General features: G+C 39.7%; 1 protein-coding gene and 1 long non-coding RNA gene across 2 annotated transcripts in view; one reads left to right on the top strand and one right to left on the bottom strand.

The window, feature by feature from the left end:
• Positions 1–22,156, bottom strand: part of LOC101487496 (CUB and sushi domain-containing protein 1) — a 457,578-nt gene that overhangs the window by 332,768 nt on the left and 102,654 nt on the right. Inside the window, exon 2 of the mRNA XM_024803309.2 lies at positions 10,370–10,586. Within this exon, the coding sequence (XP_024659077.2) occupies positions 10,370–10,586 (217 nt within the window). The remainder of the gene's footprint in view (positions 1–10,369; positions 10,587–22,156) is intronic.
• LOC143416777 (uncharacterized) lies at positions 711–20,708 on the top strand. The gene is made up of 4 exons (XR_013097041.1): positions 711–1,351; positions 2,143–2,228; positions 14,083–14,150; positions 19,116–20,708. It is a non-coding gene; the product is annotated as an uncharacterized LOC143416777 (long non-coding RNA).

Raw genomic sequence — 22,156 nt, 5'->3', positions numbered from 1 at the left:
CTAACTTCTAACTCCGTTAAATGTCATAAATTCCGTTTTCATGGATGCCTGGATGTTAAACTCAATTGTTACACCTGGTAGAGAAGAACGCTGATCATTTTATTAAAGATGAAAAACTTTAGAGAGTTTTTCAACTCTCAGTAATGCCATAGTGATCGTTTGATATATGGACCTGCAGCGGAGTTTAGGCCCAGACACGGCTAGTGACGTCACACTTAACAACCGGATTGCATTTTATATCACTGAAGAAATCAACAAACTGTATTTATATTGACTAATATTTTACACAGCAAGTGAAACAATCAGCTGAATGTGTTCAGCGTCACAGCAATGCATAGTTATATTTCTGAGCAGTTGCACTTCATATACGTATCCGATCTGATTTGATAAAATTCACCAATTGCGTCATCATCTGCACCTGCTAACTACTCGTTAACACAAATATCTGTTCAGTCATTTACATGGTAGCAACTCAATACATGTAGGAAGATTTAAGAAGACCAGCTGAAGCTCAAACTGAGGCATGAGAAAGAAAGGTGGTGTAAGTGATTTTGAACACGGTGTGGGTGTTGGTGCCAGACAAGCTGGTTGCTCAGGTTTAAAGAAAATGGTCAGAAAAAGAGAAAACATCCAGTGAGCAGCAGTTCTCTGTGTGTAAATGCCTTGTCGATGTCAGAGGTCAGGGAGAAAGGCCAGACTACTGTCGTGTCCAAATTCATGGGCTGCATTCTCCTGAGGCCGCATTTGTAGACCGATTACGTCACAGCGACGCGCCGAAGGCTGTCCAAATTCGTAGACCCCTCCGAATGCAGACGATAAATGCGTGCTCCTTTTTCCAAATTTGAAGGATGGGTCGGGTGTGTCCTTCGTGGCCCACCATATCCCAGAATTCATAGCGCGGCCCAGCCAAGCTCCAGTTTCCGGCTAATGGCGGCCGCTACTAAGTTTTAAAATTACTCTTATTAATCTTTCTGGGTCACAAAATAAACTTTTAACATATTTTCAGGCGAGAAAGTAGCTGTGTAAACATCAAATATCTGCTCGGTTTATCAAGATATCGCATCTTTGCTAAAGTGCTTCGACGTTTTCGGAGACGTCTGCTACCCACCAGCTCGATAGCTAGCCGGGAGCTCGAGGGTTACTGATGCGGCCGAGAATGGCACAACTCCCGGCACATCATTTTCAGATCACCGCGGACTTTCGCTGCTCGGGTTAAACGTTGTCAGCCGGTGATCAGCTGTGATCAGCTGATCACGGGGCCGGGGTTAAAAGAGAGACGCCAGACATCATTCTCTTCGTGTCAGGAGCTCCGAAACTCTGCCGACGTCAGTCTCCGCCTGATTCAGCAACCGTGAGTGATTATCCCTTCAATCCTTTTTCTCTTCCCGGCTCCGCTCGCTCTCTGTCGGTAACGACCGTTCCGAAGCCACGCTTCGTGCACTGATCGTTACTAGAATAACTGCGTGCCTGCTCCAAACCCACCGCTAGCCTTCGCCGCGCTTGGGTCTAGCCAACACGCCACACGGGCACGCCGAATTACTGTGTGTAACCCGCCCGGCCGTGACAAACGTAATATATAAGTCACTTAGACAACCTAAAAATGTTATTGTTGGGCTTTTTTCAGTGTTTTGTTTGTTCGTGAGTAAATCGGTTTGGCTGAGATTAAAGTTATTAGATTAGATAAAATAAAACTTTATTAATCCCCAGGGTGGGTTCCTCCTTGGTTTTTACACAGCTGACTAAACGTCAAACAGAAAACTGATTAAACAGAAGTGTGAGATGGCCGAGAGTTTACTCCAGTGTCCTGTCATATTTTAGACAGCAAGGAGCAGACGGCTGAGTTTATTAAACTCCACCGAGACAGCGGTGACGCTAATCAGAAGGCTAGACCGTCCAATTTCACGGCCGTTTACTTCCGGCCTACCCGATCTTCTGAGGACCCGGCCCACGTAGACCGCGAAGGCCGGGTCCTCAGGAGAATGCAGCCCATGAATTTGAACACGACCTACTTCAAGCTGTTTGGAGGGCAGCAGTAACTAACAAAACCACTTGTTGCACCTCTGAATGCGGTGAAATGGAAGACGGACATTATGGATGTGCGGCCGACAAATCTGCAACAACTGTGTTATGCTATATTTCCAGCACCTTGTTGATGTTACGAAGAATTGAAGCAGTTCTACAGGCAAAAGGGGCGTCTGACCTGGTACTAGCAGGGCATACCTAATAAAGTGAGTGTATCTTTGACTCATTTTCACCAGTCATATCTAGTATAATAGAATATGAGTCAATACATGTTTATATTTCATTGTATGCTATGATGTAGTAAGTTATGCCAGACAGATAAAGAAAAATAATACACATACATAACTACAGAAAATTACTTCATATGATAACATTGAATTAAGTTCATTGCTGAATTAAGTATTTAGTAATTATTCTTACAAATCCTGTTTTTTTTGCATAAATTTCTAATACAGGTTAAATTTTCAGGCAAAAGGCTTCAGTCTGATCAACACGAGCACTATTGTGGACCTGCCATTAAAACTATTGCAATGTTATAGTTTTAATGGCAGGTCCGAGATCAGTCATATTTTGAGAACTAAATGCTCCACCGACTGTTTTGCTTTCATTTGTTTTTACAGGTGAAGCAGTTCATAAATTTCCCCTTGGTTAATGTCTCTTTACTTTGAAGTAATCCTTTGGTTTTCATTACAAATTTTAATCTGTACAGCTATGTTAAAATCCATGTGATTTCCAGACTGCAAACATAAAAAAATAAAAAGTAAGATATACAAGTAACATTTTGAAAAATTTAAAACACGAACAAATGAAGCGCAGAAGAGGGATGGAGTCGTAAAAACAGAGCAGCACAGATGGAAATGTAGAAAAAAAAGAGTGAGATGAATAAAAAAGTAAAGCTGAGGAGATGGAAAACAAGGAGAGTGGGAGAGCATGACTGAAAGCAAAATAAATGAACCGGGAAGTTAAGGTTAGTGAACAATGAAGCAAACACGTATTATTCAACACTGGTAGTTGAATATGTGTGTGTGTGTGTATATGTGTATATATTTGAGTTCATGTAAATCAATGGCATAAACAAATACACAATAGCCAAAAACTCTGGTTCTTAAGACAGAATGAGTACCACTTCAGGGTTTAATGAGACTACAGGAGACACAGTTGGAGATATATTCACATTTTTCCTAACTTTTATCGTTGTATAATGCTAAGATGCTTGCATTTGCCACTCTTAATTATTTCTCCTCCCCATCTTGACCAGGAAGTGGTCCTTGTCCTTTATATCCCAAAGTCTTATTAGACTCTCCAGGTGCTCCTTTTTCATCATATTGCATTGTGGATAAGAATCTTAACATCCAATTTGACTAAAACAGCGCAAATATATAATTTATTTAACAGATACAAATCAGTATAACAGGTCTGCATTAACACTATGTTCATTTTAGGTGCTTTGAAGGTTTTTGCCAGTGCATTGCACTCTGTCTGTCAGTCTGTTCATACTAAGATGACCTCCAGCTAACCTTGGGCATCAGTAATTACTTCCGTTTATCCAGGCAAAATCAGGACACTGTTAATTCTTTAGTACGCTCTTGGGTTTTGTTGTAGTTGTACATTACTTGTGGCTGATGTGATAGTTAGTATAGATAACTGTTGGCAGCAGTTGTATAGTGTCGTTGTGATGACAATTTTTGCAGTGGTCAAAGCAAATCCACACAGCTTCTTCCTGTGCTTTCTTTGATAATGAGCTATCTGGAGAGCTGGAAGCTGTCTAAATGTAGCAAATAAAAGTAGCAAAAGTGTACAGTCAGAGTCAGCCTGCAATTGCGTGTCACACATTAAACATGTAGCACATATGGCTCGAGTCGCCTCTATTGTTTTGATGCGTTTTAAAGAGCCACACTTGTCTCTGTTCAAAGCCAAGTGTGCTGAAGCGGTGTAAGTGTCAACAGCTAGGGAAGCTATCTAATTCATTCAGCACAGAACTGGTCTTCCAGCCTGCACAGAGACCACATGTGCACATGGCTCTTGAATTAGATCATGGCTGCAAATGTACCTAGAGCAGCATTTCAACTTTCTTTCCATATCTAACTTATGAATTCAGGTTTAATGATGATGTTAACTTGGAGGACATATAAAAAATATGTTATGATGCAAAGAGCAGGGTAACATATGAATCAACATCTTTCTAATAGAATGAGAGCAAAGAGTAAAATGGGTTTTTACACAATTATAATGTGCACAGGACTTCAGTTATCTAATGAATCATGTGTAAAATGTATTTAGTTCTTTTTTATCATTAATAACAGGGAGACTGATCAAAGTGCAGTCAGAAGGAGGATGATTTGTAAATCTTTTATCGTGATCGTGACAGAGGAGATAAAGTTGTGATTAGGGATGGGTATCGTTTAGGTTTTATCCGAAACCGGTGCTTAAAGAATGGAGAACACAAAACTGGTCCAAAAACCTCTCATGTTCAGCTGGTTTTTTGTAAAAAGATAACAATGTTAGCCTTTTCTGCAGCTATAGGGGATTTATGGCATCACTCTTGGCTGGAAGCAGTGCTTAAACAATAGAAAAAAACACAAACTTTGTCCAAAAACCTCTCATGTTTAACTGTTTTCCACTTTTTCTTTGGTCATTTTAGCCTTTTTGGCCAGGGTGAAGGGAGTATCTGCCATCAAACAAGAAGACAGCAGCATGTAGCTATGATGATGCTTGCTAGTTCACCTTACATGCATTAATGTAATAACGTGGTTAGCCTACTCAACGTAAATTACACACGAACAACATTAAGCTACTCACGCAGAGAAGAACGGCTGCTGCTGCCATCATCATCCGTCATCATTTCTGATACACTGGCAGGGCTAGGGGCCAGGACTCTCCTCTTCGTGTTTTTGGGGGATGTTGCTCCGGGTCCGATAACAGGCAACCCACCCCCAGTAGATGTGCTTGGTGTGAGGTCTCACAGCAAGCTATCAAATACGGCGCATTTCTCGACTTTAAAAAAAAAGACGCTATGCGTCGCCAGGTGTTTCACCGGATTTGAGGTGTTACTTCCTTTGACAGTATCACAGTATCAGCTTAAAGCACTTGTTGCAGGCTGCTGAGTTTGCATATTTTGCTGTGAAGTACAGCCAGACTTTGACCGCTTCGCCTTGGGCATTTTTAATCTGTAGCTCTGCTCTAAAAGAACGTACGTACCTGGCCCCGCCTACTATCCTGGGAAACGTAAAATGATTGGCTAGAATCTAAAGTGTATCACAGCTCAGGAAAAAAAAGCACCGAAATAAAGCACCGAAATGTGCGCTGCTTTTCGGTCTGGTTACTACCGTTTATGTCAGAACCGGTGCCATCAAGGCACCGGATACCGGTACCCATCCCTAGTTGTGATACAGGTATGCAGTGTTTTCCCTTCTCCAAACACAACACTTCTCATTCGTATTAAAGATTTCTATTTTCTCATATCTGTCCAAAGAAAAAACCCTGTTCTAATACTTACTTGTTCTTGAAATAATAACAGGTTACACACTCACTGATTCTAGTAGGGTTGTCAAAATAAAAGACGGATACCATTTTATACTAAAAATAAATATTTGATAGATACTCATCCCACAGTATCATGCAGCAGTATTGATACCAGCAATGCAAATTTACAAGCACACAGCTCCTCCTGTCACAAGTAGCTGAGGTAGTTGAAATTCACTACACCAAATTTTCAGGAGGTCAGTAGAGCTCCCATTTCAACAACAGAGAAACGGCTATCATAAATATTAGCCTGGATGGTGCACACATTAACATTAGCAATTACCTGATAACCACATAAGCTGCTTGTTATCATTAAGATAACAGCTAGTGGCTATGGCTAATAATAAAGCAGTGATGTTAATGCTGCAGCTAGGTAGCAAATGTTATCATTCCTGCCCGTCTATGACGTTAATAGAGAATGTTAATTTAATAGCATAACACAGTTATGTGTTAAAATAACACTGTTATTCTTAGCCCCCAAGTGAGGCAGAGAAAAATCTACCAGCAACTACACAGAAATAGTGGCAACTTATCATACCAATTCTTTTATAATCAGTAATATAAATATTATCCCAACTCACCAGAAACACAGCACTACCACACAAAAAAAAACCCCACCAACTACCTTTACCTGATACTAACTTATAAGTAAGTCTTTCAAAAAAAGTTTTACTTTCCTTACTATCTCACATTAGGAACAGTAAGCTAGAATTCACATAGCTGAAATGAATACCAGTGGGACAGGATTCACCAGTGGGACAGGACTGACAGTGATAAAAGGACTTAAAAATACTCAAAACTAGTCAAAACTAATACCTACAGTACTCAAGAATTTTCTTCTCAACTTCTTCTTTCGTATTGTAGCTGCAGCATTTTGTTAACATTTGAAATTTCTATATAAAATAAAGTAAAAATAAATCTATACATCTATCTACCCCTTCTCTACCGTTGCTGACGCACAACTGGGGTTGGTAAGAAGAGGTCACAGATGCCAGGTCAGCCCTTATTCTATATATGAGATTGAAGAATTCCCCGTACGCATGATCCAAGGGCAGTTGGAGGGGTGGCTGCTAGAGAAAGATATATCCTGTGTCTTCTGTGTTCTTCTTTCTGAACAAAGAGAGGGCAGTCAGCTCCTCTTGGCTGCATCCCACTGTCCATGTAGGCAGCCTGATGGGTTCATATCAGCACTAGCTGAGAAGAGGAGAGGGTTTTAGGTCAACTGGCCGATTACTGGCCTTGTGGAACTCAGAGAACAGCCGGATAATTTAAATCAGCTCTTGTATGTGCAGGCTTAAATATTTCATGTAAAAACATAACTTACTCTCTTTTATAAGCAAAAAATAGGATAGTGGGTGAATTCAGTAGCTGCTAACACCCAGCTGGAGCCAAAGGAAGCCTTACAAGCAGGGCTGAAGCTTTGCCTGTACTGACACACACCAGGGAGAGCCCTAGGGCACAAAAGACTGCTGGCCAGTGGTCTAAATTCAGCAATATGCTGCTTGTCCCCAGAAATGTCTGCACTATTCAGAGGAGTAGAGAAGTGCTAACATCAACAGAAGAACTGAAAGAGAAAAAAGTGACCCTTCATCTCCCAGCTTAGTCACTTGATCTAAATGGCACTGGGAATGGACTCCCTGCTGCAACTCACTGCACTTAAGTTCAGAAGCTCTAGGAAAACCCAATATATCACCCTTGCACTGATGTTTTGTGTTGAAGGTTCAAAAAGGAAATACTATTGGCATGTTTGGGTAGTGGTCAGAGAATGTGGGACCCAAATAACTCCAGGGCTAATTATCATCCCTGACAGAGCGACCAGGCTGGCAAAATGTGGCAGCTGCCACAACGGGTCAGCTCACCTGCCAAAGCAGTTATCAGCAGCACAGTGTTTTAATTCTGTTAATAAAGGTGTAGTTCTAAGGTGCAACAAATGGATATATGCTGTCTTCTGTTGAGTCCCATAAGCATGAAGATGTCAGATCTTGAATTTTGGAGCATGCAAAAAAGGTGATAATCAAAGGTGATAACCAAAACTAAGATTTGTATTTCTTGTCTGAAGACATGCACAATGACATCAACGGAAGCTGAAAGCAAAGCTGTCGATTTACCAGTTGAGCTGCGTTCACACCCTCACCTACGGCTACAAGCTCTGGGTAGTGATGAAAGAATGAGATCACAGATAAGAGGCAAACTAGCATTCTCTTAGCGATACGGTGAAGAGCTCAGAGTAGAGGTCCTACTGCTCCATATTGAAAGGAGCCAGTTGAGGTGTTTCAGGCATCTGGCTAGGATGCCTGGAAAAAGGTGTTTAAGGCCTGGGGGCAGACTGGAGAGATTATATCTCTCAGGTGGCTTGGCTTGGAGGAGGTGGCCAGGGAGAGGGAGGTTTAACAACCTAAATCTGGATAAGTGGCAGAAGATGGATGGATGGATGAATGGATACATACAGAACACTTTATGTAAGTAAAGTCAATCTTAACTAGTCGGCTTTGCAGCTGCAGCGTTTAATATACTTTTAGTTTCTTTAGACATTTCATATGTTTAATCATTGTGCTCATTTCAACATGCTCAAGCTCATTTCACTCTTAAATCAGACCTATCTTTTAAAAGAGATTTTGTAAATTAACAGAGTAAAGGCTCTAATACGGCTATGCTGTGAAGTAGTCTCTTGAACTAGTCTATCTCATGAGATAATCGTACCACAGTTCAATGAGGCCAAGCATAACAAAAGCCCAAACAAATCCCTCTTAGTCACGTCTGGTTGGTGTGGATGTAAAAAACAAGCAACAGGTAGAATAATGAGGTCGCATACACCAACGCTGCAAAAGATCCACTGAAATAATCATACACTAAGTACAGGCAACTACAACTAGCACGTGGCATACACAAATGATAAACGCAGAACAGATAAAGAGGGTGACACTACTGACACAAAATCTTACTTTGAGCCTATAAAAACTTGGATTCTTTTCTTAAATTATTCTCTTTTCTTTGCCCATGGTCATTTTCAGCATAACAGCACACCAAGGATCCTTATGGTAGTATGCTGAGCACAAAAATGAGGCTGCATTTACAGTAAACCTCCACACAACCCAATCACGCTGTACAGTCTATTCCTTGCTTATCCATCCACTAAAAGAAAAAAAGTATTCTATTCAAACACTGACTCATAATACAGCAATGTGATGTATTCAAGGAAAAACCCGATGTTATCCATAACTGCTCCACCAGCCTTAAACACTACTTGGTGCATTCCCAGCTCATCCCTCCTACACACAAGCAGAGCACTATGAATAAGCTTCCTACAGTTTGCCAGCTCTGTCGATGATGTTCTCTCTGCCCTTTTTGCAATAATATTACATTCTTTCCACTCACTAAATAGGGATGCTGCCAATTCATCAGTGGCTTATATATATTCCTGCACATTTTTGTTGATCCACAGGGAACACTTTTAGTTAACCACTATATAGTGCTGTTAAACCTAGTGAGACTTTCTCAGTTTGCATGCTACATTCAAGTTAGCCAAAATAACAGCACTTCAAATTTTGCAGTGAAGTTGTGAAGAAAGAGGATGCTATATTCAGGCCACTGTTTCACTGTTCCATCTGCCTGCATGTCTTTAAGCTACAATTAGGTTTTGGATCTTTGGAACAAGTGGGAGCTGGCAGTCGTTGCTTGATGAAGCCAACAAGACCACATTATCTAAAAAAGGCAGATACAAGATCCTGAGGCCACATGACCTAACACCCCTTTAGCCCTTAACTGAAAAATTGTGACCATAAAAATTATCAACAGATATTATAGTTAGGACTCATTCCTTGACCTGATATCACAGGAGAACAGCACTCTTATCAACTGGAGAAAACCTGTTCACCACCTCTTACCAAGAGAGACTCTAGAGTGGAACAAAGTCCAGATGAGCTCAGCAATTTCTAGTTATTAACTCACAACCACATGTACTGGCTAAGAGTCCTTAACCACCAGAGGAGTTGCATTGGGGATCTCCACGTCTGAATACCTGAGGCATCTAAACTAGATGTACTACTGCACTTTCTTACACCTACACACATTTCACTAAACACCTGCCCTATTCGCCAAACTTGCTTCTGTGACTTTGCCCTCTTGTAACTATTTTGAGATGCTGGAGGAGTTCCAGCACGTATCATAAAGGCATAAGTATAAGGTGGACTTCTATGGAGCAGCTGCACTTTATTCAGATTATGCTGAATTGGGCAATAAGCCAAATTTAATCAATGAAGCTCACTCCTGCAAGTTTTTGAACTCACTTTCAAAAGACAGTAGTCATTAGTAACCTGAAATCTTAGGTGATGAGTTGTTTATACACCATATCTTTGTTTCCTATACACTAAGATAAGATAAGATAAGATAACCTTTATTAGTCCCACACGTGGGAAATTTGTTTTGTCACAGCAGGAAGTGGACAGTGCAAAAGTTATGAATCTAGTAATCTAATATTCAGAAACTAAAATATCTTATACCCCTCGGCGCTGTGCTCCTTTAGGTAGACAGTAATCGGTGTTCCCAACAACTGTAATATTAAAAATGTCTGCTTGGTTTATTTTCTTGTTATTTTACCTGTCTTAAAATTGACAGACAGATTAGAGCTAAGTCTTCTTCTAAATTTTGAAGAAAAGATGGCCAACAAAATATACAACGGTCCAAGTACCAAGTAGATATATGGACATTGCTGATAAATCAGGATGTGGAGGGAGGGAGGGAGATTAGGTTGGAAAGAGGGAAGACACTGAGAAAAAAGAGGAACAGGAAACCACATCAGACAGAAAATGAAAGAATGAGTGCTAACCTCATTTTTAAGTTGCCAGGTGAGGGCTGTCCATCATAAACCGATACAATATCAAAGTCTTCCTCCAGCGCCAGAGTGACGAAGGTTAGCTGGATTCGGTTCCTCTCCCCTGTTATTATCAGCCATGTACAGTTGGCGTAGTTGGGATAACCATGGGGGAAACCAGGTGACTCTATGGTGCCATTCAGACCTTGGACTACACCACCACAAGACTCAGCTAGAAGAGAAAGAGATAAGACATGTAAGAAAATGTACATCCTGCATTAAAGTATACATTATACAATAAATATATTTTAAGGATACGATCAGGTTCCATGCATTCTTCAGATTTAGTTTTACACAGAGATTAGAACAGTATGATGAAGAGGGAATATGCAAACAATTCAAACTCCCATGACCAAAGTTAAACGTACATTCTTTTATACATTGTGCCCCACACCCTTTAGAAATATTGTAATGGATAGTATATCTGAAGCAAAAATCGAGCAGAGCTTAAATATGTGCAGTATGCAAAGCCCAGTGTTAACAAGCCCATGTCCTCACACACAACTCAAATATAATGCAGGACATGTCTCACAGCCTCCCTCGACACAGTAGCATATGCCATTCAAAGCTTTCATGCAAAGCACTTGAATATGAACACACATGGCATATATTCAGATTTCATAGCCTCCATCCTCTCAGTGTTATCAGTCTCAGAAACATGATCATCCAGAAAAAAACCTACCACAACACATACACTCATATAGACTCATACATGCACAAAAATACTATATGAAGCTTTTTAAATCACATCCACTATGTGATCACATTGCTCGCTCAGTAAACTTCCTTGACATCAAACATTCACATATCAAACACTTGCAAATGTAAGACCTTGTAGAACCCTTAGACTTCCATCCATCCCATCACTAAATACAGGGAGTGCAGAATTATTAGGCAAGTTGTATTTTTGAGGAATAATTTTATTATTGAACAACAACCATGTTCTCAATGACCCAAAAAACTCATTAACATCAAAGCTGAATGTTTTTGGAAGTAGTTTTTAGTTTGTTTTTAGTTTTAGCTATTTTAGGGGGATATCTGTGTGTGCAGGTGACTATTACTGTGCATAATTATTAGGCAACTTAACAAAAAACAAATATATACCCATTTCAATTATTTATTTTTACCAGTGAAACCAATATAACATCTCCACATTCACAAATATACATTTCTGACATTCAAAAACAAAACAAAAACAAATCAGCGACCAATATAGCCACCTTTCTTTGCAAGGACACTCAAAAGCCTGCCATCCATGGATTCTGTCAGTGTTTTGATCTGTTCACCATCAACATTGCGTGCAGCAGCAACCACAGCCTCCCAGACACTGTTCAGAGAGGTGTACTGTTTTCCCTCCTTGTAAATCTCACATTTGATGATGGACCACAGGTTCTCAATGGGGTTCAGATCAGGTGAACAAGGTGGCCATGTCATCAGTTTTTCTTCTTTTATACCCTTTCTTGCCAGCCACGCTGTGGAGTACTTGGATGCGTGTGATGGAGCATTGTCCTGCATGAAAATCATGTTTTTCTTGAAGGATGCAGACTTCTTCCTGTACCACTGCTTGAAGAAGGTGTCTTCCAGAAACTGGCAGTAGGACTGGGAGTTGAGCTTGACTCCATCCTCAACCCGAAAAGGCCCCACAAGCTCATCTTTGATGATACCAGCCCAAACCAGTACTCCACCTCCACCTTGCTGGCGTCTGAGTCGGACTGGAGCTCTCTGCCCTTTACCAATCCAGCCACGGGCCCATCCATCTGGCCCATCAAGACTCACTCTCATTTCATCAGTCCATAAAACCTTAGAAAAACCAGTCTTGAGATATTTCTTGGCCCAGTCTTGACGTTTCAGCTTGTGTGTCTTGTTCAGTGGTGGTCATCTTTCAGCCTTTCTTACATTGGCCATGTCTCTGAGTATTGCACACCTTGTGCTTTTGGGCACTCCAGTGATGTTGCAGCTCTGAAATATGGCCAAACTGGTGGCAAGTGGCATCTTGGCAGCTGCACGCTTGACTTTTCTCAGTTCATGGGCAGTTATTTGGCGCCTTGGTTTTTCCACACGCTTCTTGCGACCCTGTTGACTATTTTGAATGAAACGCTTGATTGTTCGATGATCACGCTTCAGAAGCTTTGCAATTTTGAGACTGCTGCATCCCTCTGCAAGATATCTCACTATTTTTGACTTTTCTGAGCCTGTCAAGTCCTTCTTTTGACCCGTTTTGCCAAAGGAAAGGACATTGCCTAATAATTATGCACACCTGATATAGGGTGTTGATGTCATTAGACCACACCCCTTCTCATTACAGAGATGCACATCACCTAATATGCTTAATTTGTAGTAGGCTTTCGGGCCTATACAGCTTGGAGTAAGACAACATGCATGAAGAGGATGATGTGGACAAAATACTCATTTGCCTAATAATTCTGCACTCCCTGTAGATGGATACGAATAAATGTAGAACATATATTTTAACCCTATATAAACCTATATAGACACTTCTCACACTGTGTAATTTGTTAAGGAACAAAATGATGTGACATTGATCAGTGGAAACCTAAATCATCAACCCATTGAGGAAAGGGTTCATAATCACAAAAAAGCCAAAATTAAGATGATTCAATTAGTCATGACTTAACTTTAGCACAGACACATGAACACACACAGTCCTCCAGTTAGAGTTATAGAAAAAATCTTTATACAATATAATTCATGCAATCCAAAGTTTGCAATTTCTATGTTACAATAGGTGTTTCAAACTTAAATATATACATGTACACATGAACATTATTTGCACAGATATATATACTAAAGAATTAAAATAGCTACCAGGCTAATTCAATATAATTCTATAATTCAATATAAGAAAAATATAGCTATTATAATTAAAGCTGTTTTCAAAATGTAAAAATCTAGGATCACTTAACAGAAGTAGTTGATGCTACTTAGAGTCACCAGGAAAGTAAATCAAACATGAAATAAGCTAAGTGAGGAATGCTAGCTGGAATACATTTAACAGAAAAACACATACTTGAGGCATGTGTTGTTCGCGGAAATAAAACAGCACACAACTTATGGTACAGAACTCCTAATCCAGTCCTTGTTTACTCTTGAAGAATATACAAGGCACATGGAGATGTGTGGTGCTGAGTGTGTGTCTGTGTGACACACATGAAAGCCAGTAGTAACTGTCAGAGAGCAATGGCCACGTATTTAACTGCACATTACTAAGAATGCAGTCTTTCACACAAACACAGACATGCGCACACTCCATTCCCTGTTCACTGGGTCATAATCCAGTCAACCAAATGTTAGCAAAATGTTTGTGAGGCTGTTCTTGTGTATTTTTGTCTTTTTCCATCAGGCTAATATCAGAACCTGGTCATTGAGTACATACCAGATGTTGTTGTATCTCTGAAGAAACAGAAAACACACAAATAAGTAAATACCTACACACAAGCCCAAATGGACAAGCTGGCAGGAACTGAGAAGCACACATACATGTGCGCTCACTAACTTCAAACCATCTGGAGTGTCCAGATTAATTTCAGATTGTTCTTCACTGTGTTTCCAACCCAGTTCACCTCTCCCCCTCAGCCGTATCTGTGTCTGTACCTTATTCTGTCTTCAGTTGTCTCTCTCTTTCTGTCTGCCATCTTTTCTGCTGCCAGATCCCCCTCTTGAGCAGATGGGATAAGAAGAATTCAGCGGATATGCACATCAACCCGGATACCATATTGTAAGCATCATACTTGGGGCATTTCAGTAAAAAGCACTTTGTTTATCCTCTTAGATAATGCAGAGTTGAGGACTCCCTCTTCAGTTTCCTAACTGAAGAGGGAAACTGACTGATTTCTACTGTTAGTAGTGTGTTCTTAGCTATGCTACCTATTTATATCAGGGAAGTAAAATCCCGTAATTTGTTTTTTCAGAAGCAACTTCTTGTGGCCCATCAGTGAGCAAACAACTGTGGCCTGCTTTCTAACAAACACTGTAATTCCAACAACTTTTTTTAAATTTAAAAGTAGCATAAAATGAGCTTTTGGTTATCAGAACTTGCCAATAATATAAAACAAAAAGGTTATACACATCGATTTCAATGTGCAAATGTGCTCTAATAACATAATAATAGATTGAAAAGATGGTATATTCTTCTAGTTCTAGTACCATGGACTTTACATAAAAGCTTGACACACCAACTCTAACATCACTGCTTCTGGACTCACATCTGGATTAGTATTGTGGCCAATCACCATTCTGGTTTTGCTGGAGAGGGAAGTTTAGCACTAAACAGTTTCATGTTTGTTCGTAGAAAGCAGAGACACTGATTCCTATCAAATACTGTGATACTTTCATAGTATACAAACAAGTACTAGAATTTCATTCATCAAAATTAGAGTAAAAACGTGGCTCACAGTGTGTTGGTACATTAACTGCACAGCAAGCCATTTTATGTATCAAATTTTTGCATTAAATTATGCTCTGTCTTATATATATCTATACATATGCTTGAAATAAATGATCAATCAATCAATCAACATGCACCAGAAGTCACCGACCTTATATATCCAATGAAAATGTCCTGCTCATTGACTTCAACTAGCTGAGGTGAGACCTAGCTGACAGACACAGGCTAATCAGCACCCACTCTTCACTTAAATCGTCTACATTTCTAGTAATGCATAACTTTAAGCATCATTAGAATGGTAAGCTGAACTGCTGTTGTGAAGCAAAAAGCTAGTAGATATAGACCCTGAGTTTGCTATTTGCTAAGTATGACAGAATAAAAAAAAAGAGATAGATCTGTGTGTGTGTGTGTGTGTGCGTGCGTGTGTGTGTGTGTGTGTGTGTGTGACAATTTCTGTGTGTGTCTATAAGTAGCGAGTGAAATAACCACTTCAGACACAGGCGGATAAAAATGTGGTGCCGTTTGCACACTGTGTAATCAGGTGCTGACGTGAATGCAAATGCTAATATGCACACTGCCAGTCTGTTTCTACACAGGGCTAAGTCTTAGATGTACATTTTGTTTGCTTTAGATCCCACAGATTTGAGGATTTTACATGGTATTTGTGAGGCTTTTAATTATTATGCAAGCAAGCCTGCACAGCAATACTGCTGTGAGATACCACCGGTGAAAAAAAAAAAAAGAATGCTTGATGCTTTTCTTATTTGTAACAGGCATTCATAGGAACTGCACGACAAATGTCAGCAGGAAAGCCAGAGCAACTTGATGCTTTTCCACTTGTACAATAGTTTTTTGCAATGCGGAAAATGAATTATTTCTTAATCACATCCGCCCTCCATACCCAAACAAAATCTGCTTTGTTTGATAATGGTTTGACTGTGCAATGAAAAAATCTACATAGCAATCTGACAGACTGTTAAATTTTAGGTGCTGAGAAGCAGCAGAGAGGTGGAGAGCTGTAGTGAACTTGACCACAAGGTCCCTGACTCATAAATCAAATGCTGGCCTCTTCTTTCCACAGCGTGCTGGGCCACAAATCAAATGCATCTTTCTAAGTTACGCTGTGTAGAACTATTGACTGCAGTGATTCAATACCAGCTATGAAAAAGTAGAGAGGAGAGGAGAGGAATCTGTTGTCTGTTTTCCTGGTATCCTCTTTTCCTTTCCCTCGTTGCCTCTTCCCCCTCACTCTTCTCATGTACCACCCCCTCCCTCTTTTTCATTATCTCTGTGTCAGAATCATTGTGTCTCTCCCACATTATGTTTGTCTCTCTGCAACCCTCCATCTCTCTCCATCTCCTCTTTCTATATCTTCCTCTCTTAAACCTTCTGTCCATTCTTGCTCTCTTTATTACACCGGTGTTATCACCATGCCTGTACCTCTCTCCATGCATCTCTGTCTACCTCGTGGTCTTCCTCCCTGCAACTCAATTCCTCTATCTCTTCCCCCAGCTCTGTCATCATTACCCCCATCCTTTTTCCTCTTTCTGCCTCTATCCTGCTCTCTCATCCCTTCATCCAATCTGCTCTCTGTACATCACTCGTTCACCACAATTATCTTTGTATTAGCATCATCTCATCTTTCCCTAAGCGTCATTACGTTTCTTTCTCATTTCCTCAGTATTATTATCGCTACGTCACTTTGTCTCTCTCCTGGTATCATTATATCTATCTTCTGTGTTTCCTCTCTTATCCTGCTAGAGTGTTAGGTTGTTTTCATTCCACCCACTCACCTGCTATATTTATCACACAAAGAACAAATACCACAACCTCTCTCTGTCTGTCTTTCTCTCTATCACGGTCTTTGTCAGCCCCCCTGTCAAACTGTTTAAGTAAGTGGGGCTGCAGATAGATTCAGGCGTTCAGGGCATTTAGCTGGTGCTCACTGGGGATAAAAGCAGGTCCCTGGAAAATAGTATGAAAGTCCATCTGTGCAGTTAACTATGCTAAAAACTGTTTTGGAAAATACGTTCTCCTGTGCTCCTGTGTAGGCAGTTACTTCTAACACTTGTTCTCTAGTCTGAATCCTTTTACAGCCATCATTAAGTTCACTTTACTAAGAGTAAGCACACATATTTTTAATTAGAATTACATTTATTTTAATGAGGGTGTGCAGAAAAGTGATGATTTTGAAAGCAGATAGTCTTTTGCCCAAAATTTCAACTCGGTGATTTTACTTTTTGAGGATAAGATCATGTTGTGCAATATTTGCTTTTGCCACAAAAATCATTCAAGTGCAAACTGACAAACTAATAAACACTGAACAAACAGAATAGAAACCTTTTGTCAATTAAATCAAAGGGGCGATATGTCAAATTCAATATTAATATACTCAATGTTAACCAAATGTGCAAAGACAATAAGAAGAGGGCAGCTAAACAAATGCAAGGTAAGGGAGAGCACATGCTCTAATACCAGTCACCATAACAACCAATGGATATTGAAAGACATGTATCATGCTCCATATGACACTCACGCTCACACACAAATGGAAAAACACACAGAGTCACACAGGAAGAATCAAGGCTACATCCAGAGTAAATCCCAAACATTGTCAGCAAGGAATAGGGGTTGCTGTCTGAAGATAGCAGAGATAGATAGGATTAATGGCGTGTGTGTGTGTGTGTGTGTGTGTGTGTGTGTGTGTGTGTGTGTGTGTGTGTGTGTGTGTGTGTGTGTGTGTGTGTCAGACGCACGATCAAGGATAGAGCAGACTGAAATAACGATAAAGGGGGAAAAGGAGATCATGGCAGAGAAATGCACACGATGTGTTTCTATGTACATTGTGGGGGAAAAAAAAAAAAAAATATATATATATATATATATATATATATATAATTCTCACTTTCAAAAGCTCAAAAGCCAACCATCTGAATTTCTGAGGAAAACCAAGTGTCTGCATATGCAATCAATCATCTTTTAACCTACAGCTCAATAATTATGATCTGATTAAAGTGAATGAAAATGAATCACAGGATTAAAATCTAGCTGAAGCTACACAACCAAACACAAACTTCAAACTAAAAATCATTTGAAAGTACATCACTGGTCTTACTACCACTCTTTCTCCATCTGTGAAAACTGTAAAGTAGATCTGATTCATCATCGAAAATGTTTAGAAACCAGGTTATTAATTTTTCAGTATTAGTGTGCCTGCAGACATGGTTGTTCATAAGCACCAGTGGAAATTCTGTCAATCCATTATTTGTATTTGCTTCAAAAGTCTCAGTAGAGCAGCCCATACTTATTTGTTTGGGGTTTGGGGAGCTGATGTCAGTCCAGTCACGCCAAAGCACGAGGGGCATTTTTATGAAGTGTTGGCAAATGCAGTGCGAAAATGTGCCACAATAACAGCTCATTACCGAAGACAAGAAATAAAAGAGTTGTGCAGATTGTCTTTTTATGTTCAAATAATCTCAATCACATGACTGGCTCTCATATCAAAGTAAAAAAGGTGACTGAGATGTTACTGTATCTTTGTACTCCACACAGGGACCTGAAGTCAAAATGGACTGACTAAAAAAAGAACAAGACTAGAACACGACTGTTCGGTCCTTAGTGTGACTGTTTTGTTTGGTACATTTTGAAACTCACAGTACAGATATTTTTAAACTCTCTCGTTTTACCTGAGTTTGCCTTAGTCAGACAGGGTGCATTGTGACAAAGTATATGATCCATAAAAGCTGTTTTGAGCTTAAAAGAGGGAGGTAAGGAAACAACTCCGCACCCTATGGCAAGGTAGAAGAGTTTTGCCCACAACCTAGAAGCGTCATCATAGACCTGTGGGTACAAATGAAGCAGCTGTTATGGATTCATGCAACATCATGTGTCACATCAATTAAACTGGTTCTTTAAATCTGCAATAGGTGATTTGTTGGAAACTTAATGGCAGTGGAAACAAAGCCTAAAATCTATACTTTATCAATGTGAGAAAATTTAAATTCCAATGTTTGCTTAGTTTGGCACTATTTTCTAAGCAAAAGTGTACCTCCATGAAGTTTTTATGTAAGAGGGTCAGTCACAAAAATCTGAGTACTTTCTTCTTTCTTTTATATGGTGTCAGTTATTGCTGTACAGAGGAGGCATCACAGAGCTTTAAGAGTGCATGCTGGGAGAGTGAGACGTTTCTCCACTTGTGTCAGTTTATTTTGAATGACAGATGAAGTTGTGATAAAAACGTACAGATCACTAAGCCAACTAATTCTAAACTTGCTCTGTGGGAAATTGTGGTTTCAGTGGGAGGAATTTCACAGCCTGCGCAATGGGTTTCAAAGAGAAATGGCTGAAGAAAGGAGAAAGCAGAGGGATGATGGCCCTGCACTGAAAATACTGTTGTTGTCTTTTTTTCATTGTTAAATTAAATTAAAATTAACAATGAAACATTAAACTGAATTTTCCATTTTAATGGAAATCATTTCAGCACCATGGACAGTGCATGTGGCTGACATAGCAATCTCATAGCTGTGCTCTGACATGCACTTTGACATGACATGTGAAATATGGATCACAGGTACAGGAAATCTGCATTTTTATTTTTATTTTTTACTAAAAAAATCCACAATAGAAAAATTGTAGTGGTACTGTTAACGCCAACAGTTGGAGAAAAATGGAAATAAACCTTTGTCAGTCAGGTATTTCCTATCTGTGTCTTGTTGCATTGAGTTGATTGGCCACAGTTTGACCATGTGAGTGGCTGAAAGATCGTTACATTAAAGAGCAGTTGAGGGAGTAACTAACAAAGAACCCATGCGCACACATACACAAAGTTTATTTTGTGGCAGGAGAAAGAAGAAAGAAATCAGCACCTTGCATAACTAATGTCAATCCAAAGTAAAGTTGCGTGTGTAAAAGTAACATTCCTTTAGTTTAACTTTTAGTTTTTCTTCCAGCACCATGTAGGAGTGCATCAGCCAATGAAGGAAACATGCAAATATACACAGAGCCATCTTACTAGAATAGATGTGACAATGGAAATCGCTGATGCCCCCCTAGCATGCGCTGTGTCTAAAAAAAGAGGCAGTATGCTCAGTTTTTCGCTTACTTTGGAGATAGGCTAAAACAACAACAACAGAAACAAAATGTATGAATTTCTTTGTATTCTTGAAAAGTAACCCCAGAAATATGATATACCCCCACAAGCCAGAGTCAGCACACAAGAAACCACACACAGATTTTCCATCAGAAACATGCATAGGATCTAAGGTCAAAGCTAGCTGGAAACATTTTAAATCAACAAACTCAGCAACCTCCTGAATGTGTGTTAGAGCTCAGCAAAGCAAATTGGGTGCTGAAAGCAAGCTATGTAAGCAATCCTATATGTGTTTTGTCTATAAGTGTGTTTTTGAGTCTGCATGTATGAGGCGATATGGCCTTGGGTGTATTGGAGCGTGTTGGTATGTAGTAAATAGTGCTATTATGCTGAGATATTGTAATATAAACTGAAACTAGCGATCAAGAGTGGGTCACTCTGTCACTGATGAAAAAAACAGAAGCCTGGCACCTCAAAGTCCCACATCTGCATTTGTTTTTGTCTTTCGCTTACTCTTGTTCTCTGTAATTTTATCCCTTTCTAAGTATTATCTTTCTCCCTGACACTGGAAATCAATTGCTTGTTTCATCTGACAATAATGCTGTTTTTACTGCAAACAAAAAAACCCAAAAACAAATGAAAGTGGTCCTGCGGCCATTGAAAGTGAACATTGGTTTTCTATTCTCTAAATAAAAGCATCACCAATTGTTTTCCCCCTCTATGATCCATCACAAGTAGCAGCTTTAGTCTTTAAAGACAGCTTTATTGTTGTTGTCCCAGTCTCTGTTTCTGAGTTTGTTTTGGTGGTTTTTTATTAAAATGCAGTGTTTATTGTTGCTAACTGATAACAACCATCTATCAGTAAGGAAAAAGACCTTGGGATACACGCTAATGTTGCGATCGTGCTTTATTTTATAGTTTATGAATACTTAGTAAGCGATTGCTCTCCAGGTTTTCTGAACACCTTTCATATCCATATGCACATCTCAGCATAGTGTGCAGTTTAAAAACTTAAAAAAATTGAGGAAACTGGACAAGTGGAGGAGAAAAGAAGAATCGGTATGCCCAAAATAAACTATCTACAGCAGATAAACAATACTTGAAAGTAATTTCCTTGACAGCAGAGACGTGACATAGCACCTGGCCATTCAGTTGCTCCATCTGCTGACTGGCTGTCAAGAAGTTATTCTTAAGGAAGGGAAAAGGGCAGAAATCCTGATTGTCAGCTTCAAATCATTGTCAGCTTGAGACCAGGAAAGAGGTGCAACAATGAATGTATTCAGCCATCTGTAAAACATAGTGAAGGCTGTGTCATGGTGTTGAGCTGCCAGGCAGTGGTGTTGGAGATCTTGGCAAATTATAAACACAGAAAAGTACCATCAGATTTTCATCCGCCATGCAGTACGATCAGGAAAATGTCTGATCAGCATCTGCCAATGCAGTAAAAGCATACCCGGATAGACGAACACACAGTCATGGATTGGCCTCCCCAGATCCCAGACCCACCATTAAAGAATCATCTTGACAGAGAGCAGAACAAACGGCAACAGCATTCAAAGAAGAGCTTTGAATATCCTTCAAGATGCCTGGAAAACTATTCCTGAAGACTACTTAAAGAATTTACAAAGAGAATTACGGTTGTTTTGTAGAATAAAGATGGTCATACCCAATACTTATATACTGTTTTTCCCTACATGTTTGAATGTTTCAACAAATCACTGTGCTTGTTTCCCATTTTCCAAGCAAAACATACAGAAACGAGGCATGGCTCAAACTTTCGCTTAGTAAATCTGAACCCTTATACCTACTGTTCCTTCATGCTTTCACTGTGTGAGCCAGGTTTTGATCTTAGCCAATAGTTTTTGTTGATTTAACTAAAAAAAAATGCACGGTGATTAAAATAAACATTACAAACACGTGCACGAGTAAACAGATAACTACATTAAAAGACACATTTTCTTTTCACACATTAACCTGTATGCAGTTTTGTTTGTCATTTCTTCCTATTTAGGTGCAGGTGTATGTATCATTGGGATAGACCTGCACACACACACACACACACACACACACACACACACACACACACACACACACACACACACACAGAGAAATGGAAACCCAAATTATACCTTCATAAAGGAATCAAAGCCTCCCCTGTCCAGGTGTGTCCCTTATAATTTTATGTTAATTTCCATTAGAAACTCTTCCTGCTGTGAAAATTATCCACTTATCTTCCTCCTTTCTCTTT

This window comes from Maylandia zebra, linkage group LG1 (assembly GCF_041146795.1).
Source record: "Maylandia zebra isolate NMK-2024a linkage group LG1, Mzebra_GT3a, whole genome shotgun sequence".
NCBI classification, from domain to species: domain Eukaryota; kingdom Metazoa; phylum Chordata; class Actinopteri; order Cichliformes; family Cichlidae; genus Maylandia; species Maylandia zebra.
This window is presented reverse-complemented; position numbering and strand designations above follow the sequence as displayed.